At 26.4% G+C, this 19964-nt stretch overlaps 2 protein-coding genes across 5 annotated transcripts; both read left to right on the forward strand.

The window, feature by feature from the left end:
• The first annotated feature begins 111 nt into the window (after nucleotides 1–111).
• LOC122511060 (ribosome biogenesis regulatory protein homolog) lies at nucleotides 112–3227 on the forward strand. Its single transcript, XM_043626092.1, has 5 exons — nucleotides 112–333; nucleotides 574–832; nucleotides 2343–2644; nucleotides 2714–2893; nucleotides 3019–3227. The coding sequence occupies exons 1-5, from the start codon at nucleotides 185–187 to the stop codon at nucleotides 3152–3154; spliced, it is 1026 nt and encodes a 341-aa protein (XP_043482027.1). The 5' UTR covers nucleotides 112–184; the 3' UTR covers nucleotides 3155–3227.
• Nucleotides 3228–3682: 455 nt separating this feature from the next.
• Nucleotides 3683–19052, forward strand: LOC122511061. 4 transcript variants are annotated; one of them, XM_043626094.1, is made up of 6 exons: nucleotides 3683–3871; nucleotides 3953–4063; nucleotides 4453–4567; nucleotides 10877–11741; nucleotides 14862–15008; nucleotides 18337–19052. In XM_043626094.1, exons 4-6 carry the CDS (start codon nucleotides 11511–11513, stop codon nucleotides 18823–18825), a joined length of 867 nt encoding a protein of 288 aa, XP_043482029.1. In that variant the 5' UTR covers nucleotides 3683–3871; nucleotides 3953–4063; nucleotides 4453–4567; nucleotides 10877–11510; the 3' UTR covers nucleotides 18826–19052. The 4 variants fall into 4 exon arrangements, with proteins under 4 accessions (XP_043482029.1, XP_043482030.1, XP_043482032.1 ...); XM_043626095.1 differs by having other exon boundaries at nucleotides 3683–4063; XM_043626097.1 differs by lacking the exons at nucleotides 3683–3871; nucleotides 3953–4063; nucleotides 4453–4567 and adding an exon at nucleotides 4605–5079.
• Nucleotides 19053–19964: the final 912 nt, after the last annotated feature.

Consider the following 19964-nt stretch of genomic DNA (forward strand, 5'->3'; position numbering starts at 1 on the left):
TGTTAAGTGCTATTCACTTTTCCCTTATTGGCAGAAATTTGTCGGTAAAGCAGATTTATTTTCCATAACCAATGAAATTTGTTGACATCTCATGTTATTCATACTTGTGAATTTAAATTAAGAACACAGAAAATATCGAAAATACCAGTTTCAACACGTGCATTTTGTTTTAACTCTTTTAACAATGGATATTGTTAGTGAAATATTAAAAAAGTCAGCTAAAAATGATAATCAAATTAAGGAAATAACAGTCGAAAAAGATATTGAACTCGATATTGATGTAGGAACTCTTTTGGCATCTGACTATAACGTATTTGACAACAAAAGTTTCAGGTAACCTCAAAATTGCACCGCAAATATGTCATACTTTAAATATCTGTTTTATTTAAGGCTTTTCTTTATTTTATAAGTAATGATAAAATAAAATAATTCAATATGTAGAATTAATTTAATACGTATTTATTTAAATTCATCTTCAAAAATGTCTCTAGTTTAATTGAATTTATTAATTTTTTATTATCAAAAATATGATGCAACGTTTGCTTATAAAATGTTTTTCGTTTTCATTTTCAGCTCGAATCCAGAGGAATTTTTGCGAAATTTAACACGAGATAATGTACAGTTATTAATTAATAAAATTTGGGAATTACCAACGGAACGTGTGGAAGAAGCGATTGTCGCTAAATTACCAAATGCCACATTCCTTTTGCCTCGGGCACGTAAAGTACCAAAGCCGAAACCCTTAACGAAATGGGAGGAGTTTGCCAAAAAGAAGGGAATTACGAAAAAGAAGAAGGGTACATCGAAACTTAAATGGGACGAAGTTCTTCAGGTATAATTATTAAAACTATTGTTTCAAATTTATCTGAAAAGTCAGGGATTTTTATTAAAGTACTGGAGAAAATTTAATTTTGAAGAAGTTACAAATGATTGCAGGAATTCAATTATGTTCAAAATTTAAAAAAAAACTCGTCCAAATTTCAATTATCTTTAAAAATTAATAAAATTCAATTATTTTCAAAAATTTTAATAAATTTCTTGTCAAATATTCAATTATTCTCAAAAATTTTCCTCAATTCAATAATTTTCAATATCTACTATTTTAATAAAATTTTTCAAATGAATTCAATTATTTTAAAAAAATTTTGATAAAATTCTAAGCAAACATTAAAATAATTTCATAAATAATAAAATTCATCCCAGAATTTCAATGATTTTTAATACAATTGTAATCAAATTTCTAGAAATATGTATTTATTCTAAAAATTTCGTTAAAATTCTTTGAAAGAATTCAATTATTCAAAAATTATTTATATTTCCATTCCAATACTTGAATTCTCGTAGAATTTTCTAATAAAAATTGATTTAAAAATGAATTTCAGTTAAAATTTTAGATAATAATTGAATATTAAAAGTATTATAGAGTGGATTTTTAGAAAGAATTGAATTTTGAAAAGGTTTCAAATTTAAATCTTTGAAAATTTAAATTATTCATACTTTTAACCGGCAATTCTGTAGAATTAATTTTTTTGAAAAAGTTTAATTGAATTTTTTTTTATATTATTTCAAGTTTTTATTTTTAAATAATTTAATTGAAGGATTTCAGAATAATCGCAATTTCGTAAAATTGAATTGTAAACAATTAGATTTCAAAATTCTCAAGGAACTTTTGCAATAATTTTTAGAAAAAATTTATAATTGATTTCTTTCGAAAAATTGTAATAAAATTTTTTAAAATAATTACATTTTTCGAAGAATTTACTTAAAATTGGATTAAAAATATTTGAAATCCTGTGAAGAATTTGATTATTTATGAATATAATTGAATTCTTGAAAAGAAATTTTTATTCCATTTTTTTAAATAATTGAAATCCTGTGAAGAATTTCATTTTTTGTGAAATGTAATTGAATTCTTGCAAAAGAATTTTGAAAATAATTACTTTTTTCGAGGAATTCATTAAAAATTGTATTAAAAATAATTGATCGATATCTTCATGTTTTCTAATAATATTCCCATAAGTTGTTGCATTGTAAAAGGATTTGAATTTGCAATTTTTTGTAAATCTTAATTCTTATGGTGTAATAATAATGATTAATTATTAATTTAAAAAAGAATTTATTGATGTTTTCGAATAATTTTACAATTAAAAAAGTTCGTAAATAGTAATAGAACATTTTTTTGAGTATCTAATAATTTTTAGAGTGAATCAGAATATTCTTCAGGGTCAGGGAGAAAATTAAAATTTTGTCTGGAAATCAGGGAAAAACAAAATTAATTTTTTGTGGCAATCCTGATTTTATTTATAATTAAGACTTCAGAGTGATAAAGTCCATATTTTTAGAAATGGGTTCCTGGTTATGGTTTCAAACGCGCCGAAGCTGATAAACAGAAAAATTGGCTAGTGGAATTACAAGATGACGGAACACCAAAAGAGGATCCATTCCAAGCGAAAACTGCCGCAAAACAAGAGAGACAAGCTAAAAATGAACTTCAAAGATTACGAAATATTGCGAAGGCGAAGAATGTTAAAGTTCCTCGAGTTGGACTTCCAAGTTCGGCTCATTTTAAAAGTGCCAAACAACTTGCAACGGCAGTTACAGTCGCTCGTGTTTCCACAGCGTCTGTTGGAAAGTTTCAGGATAGGTAAATTTTTTTCTTACTCTAAATGATTTGGAAACAAAAGAAGAGAAAAAAAACTATTGTTTCTTTCAGACTTCCGAAGGAGAAAGACGCCAAGGATATTGCTGCACAAGTGCCTGGAATGAAGAGGAAAAAGGAGGCTCCTCCAAAGAATGCTTTAGAGGAGAAGAAACGCAATGTCGACGTGATGAACAGTATTCTTAAAAGCAGGAGTAAAATACTCAAAGACGACATTGCGACACCTTCTACAAGGTAAAATTTTAATTCTTAATTTGAAATATTTCTTAAAGCAATGTAAAATCATTAAAAAAATTATGAACCGATTTTTTGTATATTACTAATTTTTTTAAACTAAAAAATCTTTGTTTATTATACAGTACATCGGTAAATTCACGTGAACGAGAAGGAAAGAAGAAAAAGTCCGGCAAACCTGGCAAGGGAGCGAAAAAACCAAAAGCTGGCAAAGGAAAGAGAGATCCACACACAAAAGTGGGAGGAAGGAAACGAAGGTAGAGAAATTCAGAGCTAAGTTACGTACTGTAAATTTTATTTACTTCCAACTTTAATAAATTATATCGTCAATTTACTTTCAACTGTTTACTTTTACCAAACTAAATAACTCAAATTGCTTACAGAAAGATTTACTAATTTCATGTCCTTCCTACTCCAAAAAGATCAAAAGAAAAGAATTTAGCAAAAATTTGAAATTTATCCAAAAGTTTAGGAATTCAAAGCTTCCTTAGGAGGCAAAATATTTTGAAATTGACCCGAAAAAGACAAGAAGAAATTTTAAAGGAGTTCTCATACATTTGAAAAACCTTTTTCTCAGAAAAAGACTTCAGAAATTTGAAAAAGTTAATTAAAACTAATTTGTTATATTCTCAAGAACTGAAATTTATTTGAAATTCGAATGAACTTTTTTTTAAGTTTGGATGAAATTTATTTTAACTATGGATGAAATTTATTTTAACTTTGGATGAAGAATATTTTTAATTTAATGAAATTCGGATGAAATTTACTATATAATTTTAATGAAATTGATTTGGAATTAATAAATGAAATTGAAAAAAAAGAAATTCATTAGTCACTGAGAAAATATAAAAATTGCTGAGCCATGGAAAATCGATTTTCCACTATTTCGTGAAAGGTACACATTTGAAAAAATAATTTACATACACTCGACATTTGAAGAATGACGAAAGTTATAATATTCAACGAAACACCTCTCAGGTAAGAAAATAAAATACATTTTTTTCCCTTCAGAATAGTAAAATTATATCAATTAGTAAAATTTGTTTTCTTTTATTACAGGAACGGAAAATTAAGTAGGCGGACTTAATGTACATGCGCAACGTTCTGTTTCAAACCTGTGCGATTTATTTGAATTACAAAGAAAAACAAAAGCTCGCAATATTAATTCTTGTAAGTTTTTAATTTCTTCTTTAGATTTCCAACCAAATTTTATTTATTCAATTTTTTATCGTTTTACTTTTTTTCGATATTAGTTTTAGTTTGAATTATTTTTTAGTAGTTTTTTCCAATGGCTTAAGATTTAAGTGTATTTTAAATTATAGGAGTACTTTTAAAACATGAGATTTAGTGAGAATGATCAATTAAAGAGATTAGTTTGATAAGAGAGGGTAAAGTGGAAAAGCACTTTAGTATAAATTTCTTATGGAAATTTTTCGAATTTATTGATTATTCGCAACTGTTGAGATCCGCTTTAAAGGCCATTAGATAAAAAATATTAAAACGTAATGCAAAGAATAAAAGGAAAGAAAAATGATTAATCGATAATTTTATTCTTTCAGATTTTGGCCCCTGAGTCGAAAGGGGATTTTTTTTTAAAACAGTGAAGGACTGTTAGCAGTATATCAGATGTACATTAGTCACGTTCATATCGTGGAATAGGCGAAAGGTCACAAGGTGAGTGAAATATCGACTAAGAGCCGAAGTGTTGTCGGGGCGTCACTGTCAGGCGGAGGGCGCGGAAGCAATACACGGCCTAGAATCGAAAATTCGTCGAGGGTGGTTCTTGGTTTTTGTGTGGCATACTCGACACAGATCTCTCTTTGGTTTCCGCGGCGCGCGCTGTCGAAGACTCGATGCGCGAACTATCGAAGATGGTGGTGACCAAGGGTGGAGTGGTGGTACTGGAAACTTGCCAGAACATGGGGAAGTAACGTGTCTCGCGTTCGTGCCCCTAATCGACGACTTCTTGTCGTAATCTGGTCGTTCCCGTTTGGCAAACTATTCGAAAGTGAATTTTGAAAGAAAGAAACAAAAAAAAAAAAAAGAGAGAAAAAAATGAGACCATTAAACGCACTATTTTGTTGGCACGTCGCGATCGCGAGTGCTCATTCTCATTTTTCCCTATTTTTACGCGAAATGTCACCCTAAGCAGACCAAAAAGGCAGCTCTGGTATTCCCAAGCGTCGGTACGAACGCAGAAATAATTTCAGTGTGTCTTTTAAAAAAATACTTAAAGAAAAAAAGAAAAAGAAAAGGGGTGCCTGTTTTTTTCATCTAATTCGCCCTGGTGCAAATAAGTTCGAATTTTTAATGAAACTTTTGCATCACACGATTCTCCGTGCGATCGAAAGTTTTATAAGATCTGAAAATTTTTCTCAATTTAAAAAAAGAAATAAAATTTTATTCTTTTTGCTTAAACTTTTCTTGTAGTTCGAATGGGAATTTGTATATCTAGATTAATTGCAATTGCAAATGACTCTAAGCTAAGTCATAAAAAAGTTTTGTGGATCAAGGTAAAAAAAGTTTGAAAGTAAAATATCTTTAAGATAATTGACAAGATATAATTGTTTATAATTTTTTTTTAAAGAGAAAAATTTTTGGATCAAGATTGTTTGGCAACTTTTGCACCAGATCGAGTTAGAGAACAGGTTTTTTTTTCATTTTTTTTTTTTTTTGTTGATGTTGCTGTTGATGTGGCCGTTTGTTGACACTGCTATCGTTGGCGAGACCCTTGTTCTTTTCCCTTCCAATCGGAGGTGTCGGGGATCTTATTTCATCGTTTTCAAAAAAAAAAAAAAAAAAAATAGCAGAAATCTTATTTTATTTTTAAGATGTGAAAAACTGCGAACAAATTGATAAATATTTGATCGCACCAGGGCCACCAGCCAGCCTTTCTTTTTAGTGAAAAAAATTTGAGTAAAACGCTACTTTGTAGATGATTAGAAAAAAAGCTCACCTTTTAAAAAAAAGTATTTTTTTTATTTAATAAGGACAGAGGACACTGATTGGTATCGTTCCTCGATCTCTGGTTCGAAATAATTACACCTCCACGCTTGCTTCGCTTTCTCGTGCACGTTCAATATTTTTTTCCTTTTTTTTACAATAATTCTCGTGCTTACTCCTGTCACTTTGTCGATTTAGCATGTTATGCTTTAATACAATTTCATACATATTTTATACATATTTTCGTAGACAACTAATCACACAATTTTCCAGGACATGGTGAAATACTTTTAAAAAAAAGAATATTTCATACTTTGTAAAAAAAGAAAGAAATAGATTTATGATGGATAATAATTTGAATAATTCATGAGTTGTAAAGTTGAAATATTCTTTTCTTTATGTAAGCAAGATTTGAGTTTTTTAGTCTCTGTAGATTTTTAATGTCTTTTCTTTTTACTTTCGAAAATGTTAGTTTAAAAATAGTTAATTTTACTTATTTTCTTTGCTCTAGATCGAAAAAAAACGATTGACTTGTCCTACATTCATTTTGTTTTGTGTTTTTTCAAAAATAGGTCACGCCCTGTGGTATATTTTCGTTTTCCGATTATTGTCACGCAATTTCTAAATTTTATTTAATTAATCAAAAGAAAAAAGGGGTTTTTGTGAACGGGAGACAAAAGGGCTAAAATTAATATCGGAAATATTTTCAATTCACTCATAAAATTCGACGGAGGTTTTTTTTTCTCTCTTCTAATTTCGTATCGAAAAAAAAAACCTTTTTATTATTTTGTTGTATAGAAACTTGACCTCATTCTTTTCGCTACAAGTCTGTTAACCTCGATCGTTCTAATAGATAAATTTTCGATAAAAAAGATAAATCAGAAGCAGGAAATAAATTGCGTTGTTTGCATAAAAGTATAGAGTTATAAAATATTACATAGTCGATATGGAAAATAATATTTTTTTTTTGTATTCTATTTTTTCTACAGAAACATTTTTTTTTTCGTTCTTGCTTTGGTTTGTGGATTTTTTTTACGAATCGTGTTCCATTAGATTGATTTTAATATTCGTTATTCCAAGAGGAAAAATTTGCATGATTTTGAAAATTTTTGGAAAGGCAGGTTTCTTTGAATTTTTAGCATGTTGGATCGATCTAGTTCTGAATGAAAGAAAAAATTGCATTGCTCCAATTTATCAACTGATTTTTTGAATACTTAAAAATTGCACCAATCTTTAGTAGCTGATTTTGGTATTTTTCGAATATTTTTCTTATATCTTCCTCTTTTGATTATATACTTTATGTTGACAGTAAAAAAAAGCTTCCTAGTTGAATTCAATTTTCGATAATGACAAAATAATGATTTCAGTTTTTCTTTAAATTCGGTCCGATATGGAAAAAGAGTTGGAGTAAAGAAGTTTCTAAAAGTCAGAAATTAAAAAGGAGTTGAATGCTTATTAATGTTTGAAATAAGCGAGTAGTAGAGAATTTGGTAGTCGTGATTATTATTCGATGTGCACAAAAATAAGTCTCGTTAGTGAGAGAGAGTAGGGTATCTTAAAGGCGCAGTGCGCCGTCACATTTCTTGCATTTGCAGCCCATCATGGTGAAAATTTATTCGTAACCGGAAATCGCCTGTCCCGAAGGCGTTAAAGCGGGAACCAGAGGAGATTTCGGGGACGAGGAAGAAATAGCGGGATGTATGCAGCAGCGGGTGGTGCTTCTATCGCCAACAGGAGAAAGCAAAAGCGGTTGCAGCTGAACAAGCGGTCGGATGTTGCGACTGCATCAGCTGCAGCTGCGGCCAGGATCAAAACTGCTCCAGCAACTAGTCACACGAGAAAATTCTCACGTCCACATGTAGTTGCTCGACCACAATCATCTTCAACACTATCAGCACCACCACCTTCGTGCGCCTTCCATTCGAGTATAGAACGACGACGTCGGGTTGAAAGGTGCCAGCAATTGGCCCCAGTCTCTCCTATACAATTTCCCATTTCACCACCGCCACTATCCCTAGAATCTCCAAGTCCAAGGCCAAATAAATCGTCAAATTTCCCATTTCCACCGCCTTCCATCCTCGACCTTCGAGTCTCGCCTTCTGCTACAGAATTACAGGTGGGTACCACTGCCTGCTCACTTGGATTCGGGTTGACACTTCCCAGGTTCTCCCTTTAAAAAAGAAAACCAAAAATTCATTTCCAAACAAACAAAATTTGTTTTTCTCGAGAACAGTAGAATTCATTGACTTCTTATCCCAGAACTATAACTTGACCTGAACCATATTTGTTTCTAACTTGTTTTTAAGACCTAGATTCAAACTTCTGAAACTTTGCGAAGCGAAGACATGTATAGTTGAAATTGTATTCATTCCTTTTATTACAAGAACCACTTAAACTAAAGACATTCTATTTTTGTTTAATATTTCAGTTCGTAATAATACCCACTTAATGAATTTACAAATTCTTTATGAAATCTCAAACTTTAATACTGCGGATAAAATTGTAAAATTTATACATATGAAAAAGGAAAAAAATTCAAATTAATGAATGGATCAGAAAAATACTAGAAGAATGGAGAAAATTTATAAAATTTATAAAATGTATAAAATTGATAAATTGGAGAAAACACCTGGGAAGTTGTCTCTCCTGGAGCCGACCTTAGATCACTTTCACGGCTACGAAGAACAAGATGCCGCATTTTTCTTTCACTATCTCTTAGTAAAAAAAAAGTAAACCACTTTTAAAAAAAAGAACAATCGACACGTAATAGTCGTGATGCACTGCAAATTTAAAAATCGGCACCCTCAATTTTCTATAAAGTTCTTAATCGGCTGTCTGGTGGCGGCGACGACGACGACGACAACAACAATGATGATGATGATGATGATAAATAATAACACTCCAGGTTCGCCGGTAGGCGGATTGACACTAACAAAAATTTCAAAAATTCATTTTTAAAGCACTGTTCCAATTTTTTTTCACCTCTTTAATTTTTGTTTTTCTCGAAAATCTCGTTCAGCAAAAATTTGAGTTTGTTTTTCCCTGACATTTACCTTTAATTCCAGAAAGATTTTTTATTTTTCCCCCCTAACTCCAAAAAATATTCTTCTTCACTCTAAATAATGATTAAAAATATTCTCATACTTTTATTTACAAATTTTCTCAAGTGTAAAATTATTCAAAAACATCAATAATTGTTTTCTTGAATAAATATCTAATAATTATTATTTTTCCCTTGGAATTAAGATTTAAAAAAAAATTTTAATATCAAACCTTTTTGAAATTTGATAATTTATCAAAATTGCTAACTTCTTCAAAATTATTTTCAATCAATTTTTGGAAATTTTGAACAAAATTCTTCTGTAAATCAATTATTTTTAATAAGTTTTGACAAAAAGTTTTTTAAGAATCCAATTATTCAGAAAATAAAGAAAATTCAACTAAATTAATGTTGAAATACACTTGTTTACAAATCTATTTTAATAATATTTTATTCGGAAATTCTTAAATTAAATCTACTATTAAAAAATACAAAATTCAGATAATTTAAAAAAAAAAATTGAATTAAAATTTAAAAAGAACAGTTTTGTAGAATTATTAATTAAAAGTATTAAAAATAGAGATTTTCAAAGATTTAAATTTAAAATCTTTTCAAAAATAATTTATTTTTAAAAATTACTATTATTTGTAACTTCTCTAAAATAAAATTATTTTTTAGAGTTTTTGACTAAAATTTATTCTTCTCTAAATAAAATATTTTCAGTCTTTTTGTAAAAGTTTTTTTAAAAATTCATATAATTTAAAGAAAAATTGAATAAAAATTGTTAAATAAAACTAACTTATTCGGATTTTACAATAAAAGTTTTTTAAAATTCAAATTTTCTGAAACTTCAATTTGAAACTTTTTAAAAATCAATTATTTATAAGAATTGTAAACGCAATTTTTAAGTAAAATTATCAAATAATTCAGTAAAATTATTAAACTCGAATTTGAATTTTCTAAGACTTTAATTTGAAATCAATTGAAAATAACATAATTAAAAATAACAATTAAAATAAAAATTTTTTAAATAAAATTTTAAATGATTAAAATAAAAATCAATAAACGCAAATCTATTTTTGGAATTTTCAAATAAAATATTATTAACTAAATAATTTATAAACAACAGATTTTAAAAATGTTTTACAAATAAATATTTAATTATTATTATTTTTCTACATTTTTCTACATAAATTTTAAATTTAAACATTCAAACATATAATAAAATACGGAAAACTTTTAAAATTTAATTATTTAAAAAAATTGTAAACGCAACTTTAATAAAAAAATTATTTATAGATTTTTTAAGTAAAATTATAAAATTCTAATTTAAATTTTCTGAAATTTTAATTTGAAATTCCATTAATTCTAAAAATTGTAAACGCAAATCTACTACATTAAATTGTTTCTTGGATTTTTAATTAAAATTATTGAAATGATCAAATTTTAATTCAAATTTTCTGAAACTTTAATTTGAAATCTTTTGAAATTCAATTAATTATATGTAAAAGTAAATTTATAAAAATTAAATTATTTTTTGAATTTAAAAAAAAATTATTTACTAAATAATTTTCAAATAATAATTTTATGATTCTTCTTCAAGAATTAAATTATTTATATTATACCTAATAAATTAAATTTCATATTCTTTAAAATTCAATTATTATTATTATTTTTTATTTCAAATTTTATAAGAAAAAAACAAAAAATTCAAGAGCTTTCAATATTTTTAAAGACTGACATCAAAATTCTAGAAATTTAATATTTTTCCAATACTTTTGATACAATTTCCTGACTTTTCCCTACAATCCATACTAATTTCTCTGACCTATGGGAACTCTGCTGTTCAAACAAACGACAAGGGAAATTTTTCATAATTATTCATATTCAAAGAAAAAAAAAATAATTTAATTCATTCTTTTTTTCTTTCATTTCAATTTCTAATTTTCTTTTCTTTCAATTTTCCTTTTTTTAACATACTTTTTGTTTTCTGTTTGTAGAATTTTTAGAACACATCCTTCGAGAGCTAATTTTTTCGAGCTTTAGTCAAAAAATAGCTGATTGGGACAATGCTGAAGAAAATTAAAATCAAAATATGGACATCGAGTGGGTTGTCATTTTCACGCCACGATGACGCTCGCAGTATTATTCTTTAATCTTTAATAAAAAAAAAAAAAATAAAAATAAAAATGAAGCGAATCGACGAATCATAGGAATGAACAAATAGATATAAATATATTTTTTAGGAATATTTAGAATAGAGACCAAAATCATGTTTGGTGGATTCGCTTGGACGATGCGTCATGTGGAACGTGATGGAACAATCAATCTGGTATGGCCTACGTTTCTACGTCCGCTTACCAGCGAACCAACTCTCAAAATAAATTCAAAATTCAGATATTAAAGGAAAACTGAAGAGAGAGAAAGAGAAAAAAGCATCAAAAATATTTTTTCAAAAAAAAAAAAGAAATAAAAAAATTTAACAAAAAACGGAGAAAATGAGAGAGAGAGAATTTAGAATTTAGAAAATCTATATAGTTTTTTATCATCGATGAAACAAAAAGACGTCGTCGACAAAGAAAAAAACAGTTAATTTTTTTAAATAACTGTAGCTGTTGTAAATGAATAAACGGGATGCAGGCGGCTCTGTTAATTAGAAGGGAGAAGCAACGATTAAAGGGGGGTAAGAGAGTGAACTTTAGAGAACTACCCTCCAACTTGGCCACCAGACTCATCCCGCCGCTTCCACGATATCCCCCGAAATCTTACGCTTACGGGGTAAGTATCCTGCCCTCTAATCTTCAGTCGAAGAGGAACAGTTTTCAGGAATTCGATCCACGTCTCCCGTCAAGAACTTTTCAATGTGTAATTAGATTTGTTTTTTCCCCCTTTTTAATTCATTTTTTTTTCTTTCTTCCAAATTTTTAACAAATCCTTCAGGAATTTTATTTCATTCAAAAAAAAAAATATATATATAACAAAAAAATTTCTCAAAAAAAGAAAAGCGAAGATTTTTTTTAATTGTAAAAAAAAAAAATTCGTTGTGTTGTGTGTACAATTTTTTTTTTCTCTGTTGTTGTTGTGTTATTGAGAGTGAAGCAAGTTAAATATACCTGAAATAATAATAATAATTAAAATTGAATTGAATTAATTTAAACATTTCAGAATATAATTAAAATACAGAAGGGAAACTGAAATATAATATCAATTTGGAACTACGATTTTGTCCGATGATGGATATTAATTGAAAACGGTACTGATTGCAAGAAACGTGTTTGTCATTTGCATGTCATTATTATTTTTTTCATTGAATAAAAACAAAGGAACGAAAATAAACTTGTAAGCTTTTTTTCGACTTCATCGTTTTGGAGTAAAAGAGAGTATTTTAATTTTGCATGAATTCTTTTTTCAGGGTTGCCACAGGTCAGGGAAATCAGGGAAAAGTCGGGCATTTTTATTAAAGTACTGGAAAACATTTAATTATTATCAAAAATTTTAATAAAATTCTTGGCAAATATTCAATTATTTTCAAAAAAATTTCCTCATCATTCAATGATTTTCAATATCTACTATTTTAATAACATTTTCCAAAAGAATTCAATTATTTAAAAAAAATTTTGATAAAATTCTAAGCAAACATTAAATTATTTTTATAAATAATAAAAATTTCACAGGAATTCAGCTATTTACAAATTTTTTTTTATAAATTTCTTCGCAATAATTCAATTATTTTCATAAATAATCAAATTTTTTACAGAGATTCAAATATTGTCATGAATAATAAAACTTGTTGCAGAATTTCAATTATTTTTAATACAATTTTAATCTAATTCTTCCAAAAATTTAATTATTCTTAAAAATTTTATTAAAATTGGTTGAAAAATTTCAATTATTTAAAAATTTGTTGATAAATTTTATATGAGAATTTAATTTTGAGTAACATTCAATTATTCAATAAATTATTTATTTTCGTATTTAAATAATTGATTTCTCGTAGAATTTTATAATAAAAATTTATTTAAAAATGAATTTCAGTTAAACTTTTCTGATAATAATTGAATAAGTATCTATTAAAAGCATTGTGACATGAATTTTTAGAAATAATTGAATTTTGAAAAGGTTTCAAATTAAAATCTTTGAAAATTTAAATTTTTAATACTTTTAACTGACAATTCTGTAGAATTAATTTTTTTTGAAAAAGTTCAATTGAATTTTTTTAAAAATTATTTCAAGTTTTTATTTTTTGAATATTTAATTGAAGGATTTTTGAATAATCGAAATTTCGTAAAATTGAATTGTAAACAAATGGATTTAAAAATTTGCAAGGAACTTTTGCAATAACTATAAAAAATAATTGATAATTGATTTTTTTCGAATAATTTTAATAAAAATTTTTAAATAATTAAATTTAATCATTTAGGAATTTTTGTTACATTTTTAAAAATAATTGAAATCCTGTGAAGAATTTGATTTTTTATGAATATAATTGAATTCTTGCAACGAATTTTTATTACAATTTTTTTTAAATAATTGAAATCCTGTGAAGAATTTTATTATTTATGAAAATAATTGAATTCTTGCAACGAATTTTATTACCTACATTTTTTTTTAAATAATTGAATTCTTTTGAAAAATTTGATTAAAATAGCAGATTTCGAAAATATTTGAATTTCAGCGAAGAATTTCATTATTTGTAAAATGTAATTGAATTCTTGCCAATAATTTTTGAAAATAATTACATTTTTCGAGGAATTTATTTAAAATTTTATTAAAAATAATTGAAATCCTCTGGAAAATTTTATTATTTATGAAAATAATGAATTTTTGCGAAGGATTTTATTAAATTTTTTGTAAATAGTTTAATTTTTTTTTAAATTTTATGGAAATTTAAATTATTAGAAAACATGAAGATATCAATTACTCCGAGTCGAAGACTGGAAAATTTTATTATTTATGAAAATAATGAATTTTTGCGAAGGATTTTATTAAATTTTTTGTAAATAGTTTAATTTTTTTTTAAATTTTATGGAAATTTAAATTATTAGAAAACATGAAGATATCAATTACTCCGAGTCGAAGACTCGGAGTAATTGATATCTTCATGATTTCTAATAATATTCTTATAAGTTTTTGAATTTAAAATTTCTGAAAATCTTAATTTCTATGGAAAAATAATAATGATTAAATATTTATTTACAAAAAAAAAATTTTTTCACGTTTTCGAATAATTTTACAATTAAAAAAAATTGGTAATTAGTAATAGAAAATTTTTTTAAGTATCTAATAATTTTTAGAGTGAATCGAAATTTTCTTTAGGGTCAGGGAAAAAATCAAAATTTTGTCTGGAAATCAGGGAAGAACAAAATTAATTTTTTGTGGCAACCCTGTTTTTTCCAAAAATCGGTTTAAAATAACAAAATTTATTCAAGAAAAAAGAAATAAATGTCTTCAAAGTTAGAAAAGTACAAGCACTAGAAATAGATGTTAAAGTAAATAATTTTTTTTTTATTAGTCAAATTGCTTTTCTGCAATTGCAAACAACTTGCAAAAAGAAAAATCACTTTTTAAAACAAAAATAAAACAAAAAAAAATGTAGTGTACAACAATTGTTTTAATGTATTTGTGTAGTGTAGTTGTATATTTATTTGTGAGAGTGGCAGGAGTGAAAGTTTTGTCCGCATGCTTTTTTTAAAATAATTTTTCTTTCTTTTTTAATAAAATTATTCTTCAAATTTCCTTTTTTTAAAAAAAGAAAAAATGCGGCGCGATGCTAAAATTCTCCTTCTTTTTTTTTAAATTTTCTGGAAAAAAATCGTAGTCATAAAATTTTTACTATATATACTGATAAATTCTTATGTCTCAAGTATACGACTAAAGGACACTGTACCAGAAAACTTTAGTAAGAAACTTGTTGATTTAAGAAAAAAAGTTTCACGTTGACGTAATTATTATTCTTGATAGAAATAAATTGAGAAATTGTTACAGTGCGGTGGACAAGCGTCGAGTAAGGCAGCATGGCAAGGATGCAATCGATCTCCTCATCTAGAATCCCCAGTCTCTCCACAAGGCTCACGAGAAGGCTACAAAACCAAACAATGCGAAGCCCATCGCCGATGGATGAAAAGAAACAGGGTAATGTGCTCATAAAAATATCACCGATAAATCACAAAAGAAAGAGAGATGAGAGAAAAAAAAGCTGGGAAGTGAGCTTTCCAACTTTTTTATCTGAGGTCCTGCCAACTTTTTCCTATTATGATGATTTCACTTTAATTTCGCTTCTATTCTAAAAATATATTATGCAAAAAAAAAAAGAAAATTAAAGTTCAAGCCTCGGATCGACTGTAAGACCCAAAAAAAAGTCCGTTAAGGGCATTTGAACCTTGATGACGTCACACATGCTTTGCACAAAGTGTAACGTCATCAAGGTTCAAATGCCCTTAAGGATTCAAAAAAGTTGATTATTTTGTACAAAAATTCCTGACTCTCTAACAAAAAAAATAGAAGTGAATTAAAATTAATTTCTATATTCAATTATTCAAAAATGAAAAAATTTTCTCAAATAAAAATATTTATATTACGTTATTTAATATTCCACAGAAATTTAAATTCCAAATTTCAAACAATCTGCGAAATTTCATTATTTCTAAAAATTAAAATTGCAATCCGTAGAAAATTTAATTATTTTCCTCTAAATATTATTCAAATATAACAGTTCAATTTCTCATAATATTTGTAACTACCCAGTAAACGAAAACTAATTGAAATGAATTAAAAAGAATTCACAAAGAGCTTTCGTGAATCCCGCTTTGTGACAAATACGAATTGGAGCCATGATGCAATTTTCCTGAATTCGTGAAACTGTATTGAACTTCCGAACCTTCTATCCGTACCAATTCACTGGACAAGTTTTGAGCCTTTAATTTTTTTCAATTCGTTAGCACGAATTCAATGCATTCCTTGGCCATTTCTTTCGAATGCGAATTCGTTTGGACAAATTGGTACAAATTGAATTAAATTCAATTGAATATACAAAGAGCTTGAGTGAATCCCGCTTTGTGACAAATACGAATTGGAGCCTACCAAAAATGTTAATTCGTTTCAATTCATTTGAATTAGTTTTTTTTTACTGGGTAAAAAACTTTTTGAAATTTTAAAATTATTTAGATAGAAATTATTGAAAATTTGTAAAAAGAAAAATATTGAAAATAGTCAAATTTTAAAAAAATATTCTTAAAATTAGTTTTTTAAAAACGATTTTAAATCATTTTTGAATGATAATAGATTTTTTATTTATATATAATTGAAAAATTTCCAAATCATTGAAATTTAGTAACTTTTTTTTGACAACAATTGAATTTTTTAAAAGAATTTTCGGAAAATATTTAAAAGTATTAAATTTTTGAAAATAGTTTAATTACAAATCTATAAAAATTGACGATTTTTGAAAAATTTTAATGAAAGTATAATATTGAAATTTAAATTTTGTAGATAATTGAATTTTAAAAAATTATGCCAAAAAAAATTTTAAGAATTAATTGCTTAACAATATTGTAATGTCATTTTTCGAAAGTAATTGATTTTAGAGAATTTTTTTACAATTTGAAATAATAATTAATTTTTTAAAGAATTTTTCTTATTTTTAAAGTTGTTAAATGGGAATTATTAAAAATATTTAACGAAAAATATTTAAAATATACTCAAATTTTTAAGAAAATATAATAAAAACTCTTAAAATTAGTATTTTAAAAATATTTTAAAGTAATTTTTCATTGATAATATAGATAATAGAATTTTTTAATTATATAAAATTGAATAATTTCCAAATAATTGAAAATTAATTACAATTTTTTAACAATAATTGAATTTATAAAAGGAGTTATTGGAAAATATTAAAAAATAATGAAGATTTTGGAAGAATTTTAATTACAAACATTAAATTTGTGATTTTTGAAAAATTTTAAGGATAAGTACAAAAAAGCATAATATTTTTCATAAATGTTAATTTATATACTCAGGGTGTCTAGTAATTTAGAAATATAAAATTCCCGGGGTTTTCCCGGTTTTTTCCCGGTATGTAAATAATTTTCCCGGATAATTGAAAACTAAAATTTTACAGTAAATTTAATCGTAATATTTGTAAAACTTATAATAAGAATTGTATTGTGATTTACTTGACGGTAATTTCATGTTTAAAATCAAAAACAGGTGTCGCATCACTGTAAAAATTTGGCACAAGCTTCCCAGTGGGCAAAAAACCATCATTGTTTTAAAAACGTTCCAAAAATGTTTTTAGAACGTTTCATGTCTGCCAAATAACGTCCCAATAACGTTATATGTTTCTAAAACGTTTTAAAAGCAATGGAACGTTTTTGGAACATTATTTGGCAGACATGAAACGTTCTAAAAACATTTTTGGAACGTTTTTAAAACAATGATGGTTTTTTGCCCACTGGATTGTCACATCGAAAATCATTTCCCATATAAGTTAGGTCTTAATTGGACAATAATAAAACATTGTCTAATATACGAAGAGAATCAATATACAATTCGAAATTAAAAAAAAATTAAGTTACGCGTTGAAAAAATGTAACTATTTTTTCCAACAACATAATAAAGTACTTCATAAAAAAATTCCCGGATTTAAAAGAAAATTCCCGGGGGTTTCCCGGTTTTTCCCGGGAAAAAAAAAATTCCCGGGGTTTTCCCGGTTTTTCCCGGATTCCCGGTTCGCTAGACACCCTGATACTTACAGATAATAATGTTATTTTTTGAAAATAATAGAATTTTAAAAGAATTTATTAAAAAATTAAAAGACTAATCAAGTTTTTAAAGAATTTTATTTAAAAATTTTTAAAATAAACGTTTTCTTTGAAATTTCGATAATTTAAAAAAAATTATATTTTACAAACAGTTTTAATGGAATAATTCTTAATAGTTTTTTTGAAAATTAATTTTCTTTTATGATTTTTCATTAAAATTTTTGAGAATCTATTTATTTTTAAAATCCAAAATTAAAATGTTTAATATTAGATTTTTGAAAATTTTAAGGAAATATTTTCATTAGAATTTTACAAAATTTCAGTTATTTAAAAACTTTTTATTTATATATTTTGAAAATTTAATTATTTTAGAAAAATTAATGAAAAATAAATATTTAAATATTAATATCATCATTATTATAATATCAATATTTTTTAATATTTTACTAACAGTTATTTTTCCAATATTATAAAAATCATAATAATTTTCATTTCATACCAAAAAGGAGTGGTACCTAATTTGAAGAAAAGTCGAAAAAAGTCAGAGATTTTTTGAAAGTAAATCGAAAGAAGTCGTCTTTTCTGCAAATTGTCGAAAAAAGTCAAACTATCCGAGGCCTGAAAATTTCAAAATTGTATATAATTGCATTTTCATTTGTGAATATGAATAAAATGAATGATATTAATTAAATTGAAATTAGATACGAGATGCGAGTTACTGTTATGGAAGCAGTGGCGAGGACGACGAGGAAGAAGGAGGATCGGGTGCTCGTCGAACCGGTGAAGTGAGTGCAGCGGCAAACACACTACTTTACGCAGGACTGGGAACAACTGCTCTTGGCCTAGTAATTTCCTTCGTTGGAACTGGAGAAAAAGGATTTCTCAGCCCTGAACTAAGACTAATTGGACCATCGCTACTTTGCGCTGGTTTACTATGTTGCTTCCTACGGGTGTTCCTCTGTATTTGTCTATGTCCATGCGGGCATTGCCGTTGGAAACCCTGTCCCTGTGTCTCCAAGAAAAATCGCAAGAAACATAAAGAGGAAGTGTCCTCGCCGGAACCGTCGCTACCAACAGCTTCACTCCTGTCGCCCTTGTCTCAACCGGCAATGCCTTCATCCTCCTGTATAGTTTCACCAGTGACAAGAGGACGCGAACTCCTACTTTCACCTGCCCAATTACCTGAGTGACGGTCCCGATTCTAATCAAAATAAAGAAAAACTTTTTCTACAATAAAAATGAAATCAAAACACATAATTTTACTGCCGGTACCCAGAGTGGAGCGAATTTTACCGGATTACGTGAACATCCACTCGCGAATTGTTATAAACTAGTTACAAACAAAACACGATTTTAGTGCTTTAATTGAAAAAAAGAGAATTGAGAATAAATAAGCTGATGTTTTCTAATTCTTTTTGTATTTATTTATTTAAGTCTTACTATTGTAAAACCAATATATTTTAAAATTATTTTCTTATCATTCAGAAACAAAAAATTGTTTTCAATTTCAAAACTTTTTAATTTAACGAACGTTAAATTCTTTTATTTTTATTTTCTAAATCTGAATTTAGTCTAATACTGACACACAAAATTTCGAAGGCGAATTCCTTTGGAGAAAATTTGAATTCTACCGTGTGTAAGTTATTTTGGAGCGCATGATTTCACTCAAATTTATAAAATATTTATAATTGTCGTATATCGAAAATTTAAACTTAATAATCATCATTTACTCGAAAGGTAGGTGTCTATAATTTAATATTAACATTATTACAATATTGAGAATAGAAATATTTGTTATAATTTATTTTTAATCGAATTTTTTTATAGATTTTCAAAGTATTATAAATATTTAAAATTGTTTATAATTTAATAGGATTTTTACTATAATTTTTCGAATACTTAATAATTTTCTAAAGTTTCAATGGAAATTCAGCTGTAAATCAATTCTTTTCAAAGACTCTACGAGAATTCAGTGTTCAAATTCAAAAAGACATAATTGAATATTTTAAAAAATTGCAATTATGTAACCTTTTCAAAGTTGCTACAAAAAAATTTTTTTTCTAATTACGTTTCCTTCATTTCCAAACAGAAAATTGACAAAAATTTAATTAAAAATAATTGATTTCTTCTAAGAAATTTTATTTAAATTTTTGAACATAATTTAATTCTTTCGTAGAATTTTATTTGACTTTTTTAAACAATTTAATTCTTCTCAGGAATGAAATTATTTATAACATTTTTATAATATTTCTCGGAAGTACTCAATAATTATTAAAAACACAATTATACATTCGATCGAAAGAATTCAATTATTTAAACAAAAAACTGA

The sequence above is a fragment of the Leptopilina heterotoma genome, unplaced genomic scaffold, assembly GCF_015476425.1.
Source record: "Leptopilina heterotoma isolate Lh14 unplaced genomic scaffold, ASM1547642v1 Lhet_80, whole genome shotgun sequence".
In the NCBI taxonomy this organism is placed as follows: domain Eukaryota; kingdom Metazoa; phylum Arthropoda; class Insecta; order Hymenoptera; family Figitidae; genus Leptopilina; species Leptopilina heterotoma.